The 10,253-nt window shown below is 38.8% G+C and overlaps 3 protein-coding genes across 4 annotated transcripts in view; 2 read left to right on the forward strand and 1 right to left on the reverse strand.

Annotated features, from left to right (window-relative positions):
- The first annotated feature begins 626 nt into the window (after window positions 1–626).
- On the forward strand, window positions 627–4,289 carry LOC111492034 (3-oxoacyl-[acyl-carrier-protein] reductase 4-like). Its single transcript, XM_023141190.1, has 11 exons — window positions 627–819; window positions 1,100–1,242; window positions 1,567–1,620; window positions 2,522–2,602; window positions 2,681–2,726; window positions 2,809–2,903; window positions 2,992–3,024; window positions 3,358–3,492; window positions 3,589–3,682; window positions 3,768–3,850; window positions 3,994–4,289. The coding sequence occupies exons 1-11, from the start codon at window positions 627–629 to the stop codon at window positions 4,024–4,026; spliced, it is 990 nt and encodes a 329-aa protein (XP_022996958.1). The 3' UTR covers window positions 4,027–4,289.
- A 955-nt stretch (window positions 4,290–5,244) lies between these two features.
- LOC111491981 (serine/threonine-protein phosphatase 6 regulatory ankyrin repeat subunit C-like) lies at window positions 5,245–8,379 on the reverse strand. Of its 2 annotated transcripts, none has more exons than XM_023141095.1 (3): window positions 7,911–8,379; window positions 7,070–7,796; window positions 5,245–6,724 (listed from the first exon to the last, which is right to left on the reverse strand). In XM_023141095.1, exons 2-3 carry the CDS (start codon window positions 7,790–7,792, stop codon window positions 5,426–5,428), a joined length of 2,022 nt encoding a protein of 673 aa, XP_022996863.1. In that variant the 5' UTR covers window positions 7,793–7,796; window positions 7,911–8,379; the 3' UTR covers window positions 5,245–5,425. The 2 variants fall into 2 exon arrangements, with proteins under 2 accessions (XP_022996863.1, XP_022996862.1); XM_023141094.1 differs by having other exon boundaries at window positions 7,070–7,816.
- Window positions 8,380–8,665: 286 nt separating this feature from the next.
- Window positions 8,666–10,253, forward strand: part of LOC111492441 — a 2,274-nt gene continuing 686 nt past the window's right edge. Inside the window, exons 1-3 of the mRNA XM_023141780.1 lie at window positions 8,666–8,695; window positions 9,896–9,952; window positions 10,068–10,156. Of these exons, the coding sequence (XP_022997548.1) occupies window positions 8,666–8,695; window positions 9,896–9,952; window positions 10,068–10,156 (176 nt within the window). The remainder of the gene's footprint in view (window positions 8,696–9,895; window positions 9,953–10,067; window positions 10,157–10,253) is intronic.

Genomic DNA, 10,253 nt, shown 5'->3' on the forward strand with positions numbered 1-10,253 from the left:
GAAATACAGCTTTCTGAATTCTAACATTTACAGAATGCAGTTATATGGAGTTCAGTTTCAGGATTAATTTAATCGAATGCTTACAATTTTAACAAGATGAGTTTTAAAAAATTGAATAAACACTTATACAATTTTACTTATTTTGAATTAAACTATATATTTTTAAACCTCGACCAAATTGTAAAAGAAAAAAGAAAAAAAAAAAAAAGGTTCTCCACTTAGAACAGCAAATTAGGGAAAATGGTTTTGTTTAGGTTGGGTAATGGTTGGGGTTGGTGGAGGGCACTCTCACGTTCCGAAGTACACGGCGCGCAAAAATCACACAATTACCATTTTACCGATCACCAAAACATTTTTTTACCCTCCATCCAAACTCGAGCTGTTCCAAAGCTAGTTCTTCTGCGCATAGTTCCTCCACTGACTTGCTCTCACTTTGGTTTCATCACCACTCCATCGCTTTCACCTTTCCTCCGGAGATCCCAAATCCGTAACACGAGGTATTCACTTACTCATTCTTTCATCTTCACAAGAACCGAATCCGTTCGCTGCTTTCATTTCTGGCTGCAATTTCGCGATTTCGTTCTGCTTCTGCGTTTTTCTGTGTGTGGAGACCTCCCGGAGCTTTCATGGCGGCTATTACCGGTTCGAACGCTGTTTCTTTTACTAAGTTTGGAATTGTTGGAAAATTTGAAGGCGGCGTTGATCGGAGAGCCAGTTCTGTTCAGCAATGGTCTCCGATTTCTGGCGGAGCTGGATCGAATCAGCTTCGAGGTTGCTTTGGCCTCCAGCTAAGATCGAAGAGCTCTTTTACTTCTACAGGTACGACTGCTTACATTGTATTGTGATTTGTTCTATACGTGTTTGCTTGAGCGACAAGAAGTGAGACGAGAGAGGGTGGTTACATGATTCGTCATGGAGAGTGAGTGCCATTGCTTGGCGCGTCTCAAAACTCTTAATCATCCTGCTTTTAATTGTTCGAGTTTGTCTGTTATCAGTATTCGTTGATGTAGACCACCTTTACTTTTAGGAAGATAATCCCCTAAGAAACTCTTGCCAATGCCTGTGGAATGGCGATCTTATCTCCATAATGAACACGCAGGAATAAAAGCTCAGGTTGCTACTGAAGAACAAGTAAGCACTAAGGAAGGCCAGCAGGTGGAAGCGCCTGTGGCTATTGTGACAGGAGCCTCGAGAGGAATTGGAAGAGCCATCGCATTGAGCTTGGGAAAGGCGGGTTGTAAGGTACCTCTCTTTTCTGTTTGGGCACATAGTTCTATTACTTTTCTGATTAAAAATGTTGAATAAATAAGTATTGAAAATATTATCCTTGCCTCCTTCGATGAAGTTTTTCTGCTAGCATTCTCTTTAGAGATGCAATATGGAAATTCTCTTATCGCATCCTTGCATTCAGTTACTTTATGGAGTTCTATATTTTTTGCTGCATAAGCTGAAGTATTTCCTATTTACGATTTGTCTTCAGTATACATCAGTGTCCAGTCAATTTCCGTATCGTTGAATCCGTGGGAAATATTAATTCTGAATTTTCAATCAAACATAAATTTGTAGGTCCTGGTCAATTATGCTAGATCGTCAAAGGAGGCTGAGGAAGTTTCCAAAGAGGTAATTCCCCCATTTCAGTTCTCATCTCTCGAATTGCATTTGGCCATTCTGCAAATGTTGTAAAGCTTGATAGAACCTCTGGAGACTGTTTATCAAGCAGAACGCTGAAAAATATGCTGAAGCGACTTGGAATTCCACCCAGTTATTAGATTGATGCAAAATCTGGTTACATCAATGACTCAAACATATTACAATTTCAGGTTCAATTATTAAAAAGCTTAGATTACGTAGTGGTTTGACTATCTGCATTCAATTCTTATGATTGCAGTTATTGATTTTGGAACAAGATTCAACCCAAATAGTTTTGTGAAGTTCTCAGTTTTTTTTTTATTTCTTAAATGCGAAGGCTAGGAACGACTAAATTTGTCTTTACTAAAGGGCAAAAGGTTAAATTCGGTAGCTTTTTGCGACAACTCTTTGATAACAAATTAATTAACCTTGTTACTAATCAATCCTCAATACCTATTTACTAACAAATTAGTGAACCTATATATTTGATTAAGCCCTAATACTTATTTACTCTGCAAGTCCCATCACAAAGCTCTCAATATTTCACTACACTAAACAATTCTTTTACGACTAGGCATCATTTAATTTGACCAAGCGTTTTTTTTTTTTTTTTTAATAGTTTTTTTATTTTTTAAATCATGTTACTCCAGCCTTCAGTTTAGGTTGGCTACTCCTCAAGGTCATTCTAATTTCTGAAGCATACGGCCATGGGTTCTTTTTAGCTTATTATTCCTAACGTAATAAAGTGCCAACGAATAATATTAGGACATCCAATTGCGCAGGGGTCCTATTTCCCAAACCTGCAATATTGCCGCTCAATTTCTTCTGCTGACGATGGTTACCTGATGATTCATTTTGAAAAGATGATGATTAAATTGTCTTGTAATTGCAGATTGAGGGTTTTGGAGGGCAGGCTCTTACTTTTGGTGGAGATATGTCAAAGGAGGCTGATGTGAATTCAATGATTAAGACAGTAAGCTACTTCCCTTTTCTGACTTGACTAGTTTATGCATTTACCTGGTACTCACTTGCATGGTTGTCATTTGTACAGGTGATCGATGCTTGGGGAACTGTTGATATTTTGATCAACAATGCAGGTGTGTATAAATTCTTTAACATTCCCCAGCTTCCTGACCGATTCACTTTGTTACTTTTAACAAATACTTCCATGGAAATCAGGAATTACTCGTGATGGTTTGTTGATGAGAATGAAGACATCTCAATGGCAGGAGGTGATTGATCTGAATCTTACTGGTGTTTATCTCTGCACTCAGGTATGATTGCATTGAAACTTTTGCTTTTACAACAAGTTTGTGGTTGAAGCGTATCGTTCTTGATGTAGAGTTTATTCCTTTTTGGCAGGCAGCATCGAAAGTTATGATGAAAAAGAAGAAGGTAACCTTTAGTAATCACTCTTGTATTTTCCAATTAGAAATAGGCAGCTGAGCTTAATTCTTCTGTAACTTCAGATGCAATGCCCTTTCAACTTTCTTTATAATATCTATAAATATTTTCTGCAAAAGCTACGATTGCCTCCATAGAACTTAAGACACTCAAAATATTTTAAGAAATATATTTCCAATTCTCTAATTAATTTTAGCTTCGAGTTGGCATTGTGCATCTTGGCCGAAGCGTAGATGTTTTCTTCTCTCCAATTACAAACCCTCCCTTAAAAGAGCAAGAAGGGAGAGAGGAAATGTCTTACTCATTTTGAGAGGTTTTATACAGGGAAGAATAATCAATATAGCTTCAGTAGTTGGCCTCGTTGGAAATGCTGGACAAGCAAACTACAGTGCTGCCAAGGCAGGGGTGATTGGTCTTACAAAGTCCGTTGCAAAGGAATATGCCAGCAGAAACATCAACGTGGGTTTGCAATTTCCAACTTCTTTAATAAGAATGATTTCTTATGTCCGACTGCTAGCGGGCAATCTGAACCATCATAATGAAATATTGTTCCAGGTTAACGCTGTTGCTCCTGGGTTTATTGCGTCTGACATGACTGCCAAACTTGGGCCAGAGATCGAGAAGAAAATCCTGGATACCATCCCCTTGGGTGAGTCTGGGGAACGCATATTTGATTGATTGACTGTGATTTTGTCGATTCGTAGTAAGATTTTTTCAATTCCCTGTTGTTTCAGCAAGATATGGCCAAGCTGAAGAAGTCGCTGGACTTGTTGAATTCTTGGCACTTAACCCTGCTGCTAGTTACATTACAGGACAGGTCTAGAAACTTCCATTTCCTTCTTTCTCGCTTTCTTTAAACAACAATTCTAGCTATGTACTCTAATATCACTTTTTCCTTAACACAATTACAAAGTGAGAGTTCCCTCTTCATTTCACCCATGCTTGTTTGTTCTGCTGCAGGTTTTCACCATCGATGGTGGGATGGTTATGTAGGTGGGGCGTGTATGAAATTGGCGCAACTAAGCTCGTAAGGGAAGATAGTTCAGAGTTTGTATAATCAGTGGCCATGGAACTGCGGATTTTCTTACTAGACATGACCATATGCTCTTTTACCATGGTTTTCTGATTCCCTTTTCGAGTTGCTATTACAATATTGTAGTTGAAGTTTTCTCTGCGAAATTCAAGTATTTAAAATACTTTTTGAGTGAAAAAACATGTTCAACCACTTGAAATATTATTTCGTAACAGTTTATTTCTTTGCTTTTGGTCGACAACCCTATAAAACTACCTATCCGCGTCGAGACAAACATTCCAATTTGGCCAGCTAATATCATCCTTTTCCTTTTCGTTTTATGCAGAGGTCATCGTCAGGTATTTAATATTAGGAACCAATTATTTGGTTCCACTGTGCTCACGTGACGACTGCGGGCTAATTGACAACTTTCAGTATAAATAAATACAACAATCCTATTCTCAGCCACCAACCTTTGCGAAGAAGTCCCGCTGTAGGCATGGACGGTAGATTCTCTATCTAGTCCCCCAATGAATACACACTTTACTCTATTTTTATTTGGTCTCACATTTTGATCTTAAATATTTTAATTTAGATTTTTTTTTTTTTTTTTTTAATTTAATCACTGAAGTTAGTTCTAAATGGTTAACTTTTTAATATATGCTAAATGTACTTTATTGATATGTATTTTTCTAATGAGTTTGATTTTTTTTCTTTTAAAAAAATTATTATACTCAATGGCCATTGAAAAACCAATTTCAAACTTCAAAATACCAAATCAAAATCAAATTTAAATCTTAAGAACAAATATACTATTCAAATAGAAATTGGAATAAATCTAAATTCGTTCATCAAATTAAAAAAAGAAAAAAAGAAAAAAAGAAAAATCAATCTATATAAAGCTACAATATTTTTAGTGATATATCACATAAAAAGTCACACCACACACGTCAAGATTCATGAAAAAAGGAAGCTTGTAGTTCGAGTTGGTACAAAAAGTTGTTTTCTCCGTTCACCAAAAGGAAGTGAGAGCCCAACCAGCCATTAAAAGGAGATGGCCAAGCATTTGCTTTCACAGCCTTTTATTAGTTATGGTCGCTTTTGTCTTGTCCTTGGGATGGGGAATAGATTCCATTGAATCACTTTCTCATATGGTTCTTTAAGTTCTTGTCGAGGACCATAAATGTGAATGGAATTGATTGGAGGATAAAGAGAACATATAATTCAACCCCATGAAACAAAGGAAAGAGGCAAAACACTTGAGAGACTTGTTTTAAGTTTAGCTGAATGAATGAGTAATACAATCAATACCCAGAATCAGAAAAAGCTCTCACTTGTGTTTTGCTTATTGATGCAAGTTCTATGTACAGTCCATTAACATCAAGCTACTAGAGAACCAAAATGCTTGTTCTTCTGACTTGCTCTCTTGCAGCTGATTGGTTCTTCCACAGCGAGACCTTGTGCGCCGAAACAGAAGTACTGGTTCATCAACATCTTTCTGTTGAAGGAATCTTGTCTGAATTTTGGGATTGGCGCTTTCCTGTTGGAGCAAGAGACTCCACCAGATCCAGTTGTTTCTTGGTAATCCTCCCTTGACATTGGAGAAGACATGGGTGAACACGAAAAGGGACTCGAACGCTGCCTAGCTGGAACTGCTAAATTTGGCGTTGCTTGGATTACGCCGTGCATCAATCCAGCGGCAAACCTTTTCTTGGTTGATGGGCTTGGAGGAATGTTCATGACTGGAACTGGAAGTGTTCTGTTGTGTGGAAGGCATGAAATGTTCTTGTATTGATGTCTAAGTGAAACTGGTTTAGGTTGTGAATTTCTTGATATATCAAACAGCCCTGAACAATCATCATCTGTCCAGTCTGTTCTGGTTGACCTTTTCTCTTTACTCTTAGGCCAGCGCAGGAAGAACTTCAGGCGTTTCACTGTATGATTTACAGAGATTGACTTCTTGTTTGATGAATCCACTGAATCATACTCGCAATTGTCGTTCGAGCGTAAATCAATGTCCTCGTCTACTTGATCACGAGTTACACCAGACACATTTTCAATACCTGTGTACAAGAATATCTCTGCATCTGGAATTCCGAAAGAAGTTCCAGGACTGCTTCCAATGCCCTGCATTTTCAAATGTGAAAAGAAAGCATTTGTTGCCATATAATCACTTGGATTCGAGACGCCTCCAGCCGAAACGAATCGTTTAATAAGAATCTCTAAAGCAGGTGATGGTGACTGTCGTTTGAGGAGTTCAAGTGGGGTCAAGCCATCTTCATCAGTAATGTTCAAGTTTATTGATGGCACAGACATAAGCAGCTCTACCAGGTCACACTGGTTATTCTCTGTCACCGCCACATGAAGCGCGGTTTTTCCATCATTGTTCCTGATGTTGATAATCTCTTGCACATTCATCGACTCATCGCTTATCAGATGCTCCATGAGCTCAATCTGCCTGTCTAATCTTCTAAAGCCAGGGGTTTTGAAACCAGCCACAGCCAGATGAAGAAAAGTGTCCCCATAGTAGTTTGACATAGATGTTAGGGAGGGGCATTCATGAATCAGAAACTCCACCACAGCTAAGTGACCCCTGTATGCAGCCACATGCAATGAGGTGTTTCCTTGACTATCAGTGTTTGAGACGATATCAAAGGAAGCTACAAGATTCTTCACTACCTGCAAAACATGTCAGCTAGAAAGGCAATTCAGAAACTTGTTTCTTCATAACTAGACAATCTAAGTCAGCAGGAGAAGAGATAAAAACTCAAACACAGGAAAGCCAACATCTATATCAGAGACACCGTTCATACAATAGTTCAAGTCCACCGCTAGCAGATATTGTTATTTTTTGGACTTTCTCTCAAGGTTTTTAAAAGGCGTTTGCTAGGAGAGGTTTACACACCCTTATAAATAATATTTCGTTATTCTCTCCGGATCTCTGTTCGAAAAGAAAACACAAATTTCCAGAAAATGTAAGAAACTGACGGGAAAAGAAGCATGAATACAAGTCCAAGATCTGACCTCAATCTGTCCTCTTCCAGCAGCTGTATGGAGAATGGTGGATCCCTGAGCATCCCTGTAAATCAGAACATCAGGACAGTGCCCAATTAGCTCTCTCATCATCATCAAATTGCCTCCTCTAGCAGCACAGTGAATAGCCCTGTTGATCATTTCCCATCTGAAAGCCAAAGACATTTCCATCTCACATTTATCCAATGCCTCCTCCATTGTCCCATCTTCACTGCTTGGCCTGCACCTTAGAGAAAGAGCAAAATCCAGCAAAAGCCTAAAAACCTCACAGTTCTTACTCCTGGCTGCAGCATAAAAAATGTCAGTAATGCCGTACTCTCCTTCTCCAAAAACCAGGAGAGGGTCTTTCTCAAGCAGTTCCATTACAAAATCTAAATCCCCAGCTGAGGCAGCTGTGTACAAAAGCCAGCCGCCATAGCCAGCACGAATGAGAGAACTTTTGCCCCCTTTCAGTTCCCCTTCGAGGAGGAGTTTTTTAGCTACATAAGACCGGCATTTTGCCACATCTTCAAACTGAGATTGGTCATCCCACACAGTTTCAAGGCGACGGATTCGGCGGAGAGATGTGAGTTTGATGAGGAGATTGGTGTCTAAATGAAGAAGCTCTCTGACGACATCGTAGAACCCGTTGGCCGCCGCCCAGTCAATCGGCGTAGCGTACCACCATTGCTCCCCTGTGCTCTCCCACCGAAGAGGGAAAAACAAGGGAGGCATTTTGCTCAAAACCCACCAAAAAATCTATGAGATAAAAGTAAAATCGAAACAGAAACAGACCCAGAAAGTGAAATTTCCAGAGAAACACTAAAAAAAGGCACAAATATGGAATCCTTACCGAAAGGGAAGTAATGGAGGAAGGCTATATGAATCAGTGAATCAGACTCAAATAAACATCAAGAGGAAGAAGAAGATTATAGGAAAAACAGAGGGAATGGAGCATTTGGAGGAGAAAAGTATGGTGCCAAATCTCGCCGAATGAAGCCAAGAAGCTTAAGAAATGACGGAGACACGAGAATTTCGCAGTGTGTAGAAAGACAGAAACTAACAAAAAAAAAAACAAGAACCAAAATGACAAGGTGAGGCTTTATTTCGGTGGGAAGTGAAAAGTTGGGAACATGATCACTCACTCGAATGCCTTTCAAGATTACGCTGCCTCGTGACAGTGAGCAGTAAATTAAACACAAAAGAAAGTGAGAAATTGAGAGGTTGAACTGTCCAACGGGGCTCTGTTGATGAATAGACAAACAGACAGCTACCAGAAATCATCCATCATTAGAAATTAAAATCAAAATTTGGCTTTGATTTGTTGGGTTTTCTTTTGGGTGTGAATCATTCATGGATGTTTTGAAATCTGAAGCTTGTTTGCAGTGGTAATGGGATGAACGCTAATTTAGTTTCAGCAGAGACAAATGGAGGAGGAGGAGGGTGGGTCAGCCATTTACAAGAATTGGAAATGCAAAAAGAAAAGGAGAAAGGACGTCTTGTTGATGAAAAGAAAATGCACACTAAAAGAAGACCGGCAACATTATATTTTGATCGAGAGGTTAGATGCAAGGTTTATCTATTCTATCGAGAGTTCAAAAGTCATATATGCGAGACATGTTTATGGTTGGTCGAAAGGTAGGTTCAAATAATTCACTCGACTCATTGAACTACAATAAATGAAAACTTATACGAGACGAAGTGGTATTGAAAGAAGTAAAGGAAGTAGAAGGTAAAAGATAAAAAGGGGAAGGGTGGAGGATTGAGGTTTATGGTTGTATTGTGTATGATTACTTTGCAAAAGCCGACCACGTTTTGATGATTGATATCCGTAGAGGCAAGAGAGCAAAAAATGAGAGGGAAGAAAAAAGGAAAGAAAAAAGGTATTCAAATGCGACTCCCATCTCCGCAATTATTTGAATCACCCACTCCTCGAATAAGACTATGTTATGGATAATTTTAGACTTAAAAAGAGAGAATTCTAACAAGAAAATGGAATGCCAAGGATAAAATCGACTCATAATCCTAGGATCCAATTGGGTCGAAAGCCCAAAAGCATGTCTTGACCTCAACTAGGGAGGACAAGGTCGGAGTAAACATTTCTTTTTGTTAGCTCAGTTCAACCTCTCTAGACTTTGTTCAAGAGGAAGATCTGAAATCTAAATTTTTTTCTTATTCTCTAAAATCTAGAACTTACTAAACAATTATCCTTTGACGACTTAACTATTGGAGCATGTGTGACCAAGAACTTGGTCCTTAATATTTTTTCTCTCTTTTGCAGGTTTTTTTCGATGAAGCATGTACAAGGTATATAATATTTTATTGTTGAGGATTATTGGAGTGAGTCTCACACGGTAAATTTAAGAAATGATCATGGATCTAGTAAAGTCTCACCTTCCTAACACCACTTTTATCCAATAGGAAAAAAAAATCGAAATTAAATAAGAAAAAACCGAGAAACTTTAAATAAAATCTTTAATTCTCTATTAGGAACCGTTCTATGACCATAAATGACCAAGATATTATAGTTGAATTTAAGTGGGTATTTCGTATGAGAATATGTTAGGCTGCTTCCATGTTCAAAGCTCCTTGAAATTGTGATGGTGTGAAAGGCAGCAAAAAGAAGACAAAAAGAAGACTAAGCATGAGACGCCAATAAGGAAGGAAATAAGTTGGGCAACTTAGAAGGCGATGGTTATGGTTATGGTTATTATGGCTGCCCCTAATTTCTAACTCCTCCCCTTCTCCAAACCTTCTGTCTTTCCCTTTCCCTTTCCTTATAAATTCCCACGTCAAAACGTGCCTTCGCCGCTGCACCTTTCTTCATTCTTCTTCTAGTTCCCCTTCCCAACAACACCCATTTTCTTCTCTCAATTGCCATGGCTGAAGCCTGAGGTTGTTCCCTCTCTCCCTCTCTTTTCCCATTCATTTTCCATTACTTCCTGAGAAAAACATGAAGAAATCAACAACTTTACCAATCAAAACTTGATTTCCTGGAATGCATATGCAGGTGTATCCTCTCTTTGCTACGGTTGGTGTGGCCGTTGGCATCTGTGGTATGCAGCTTGTTAGAAACATAACCACCAATCCTGAAGTCAGGTAAATATTTCAAGCTGTACAAAAACATGTTCAATATAACGGAAATGTATTGTATAATACTTTCACCAAGAGAAGGGGGGGGGGGGGGGGGGGGGGG

The sequence above is a fragment of the Cucurbita maxima genome, unplaced genomic scaffold (assembly GCF_002738345.1).
Source record: "Cucurbita maxima cultivar Rimu unplaced genomic scaffold, Cmax_1.0 Cma_Scf00017, whole genome shotgun sequence".
NCBI classification, from domain to species: domain Eukaryota; kingdom Viridiplantae; phylum Streptophyta; class Magnoliopsida; order Cucurbitales; family Cucurbitaceae; genus Cucurbita; species Cucurbita maxima.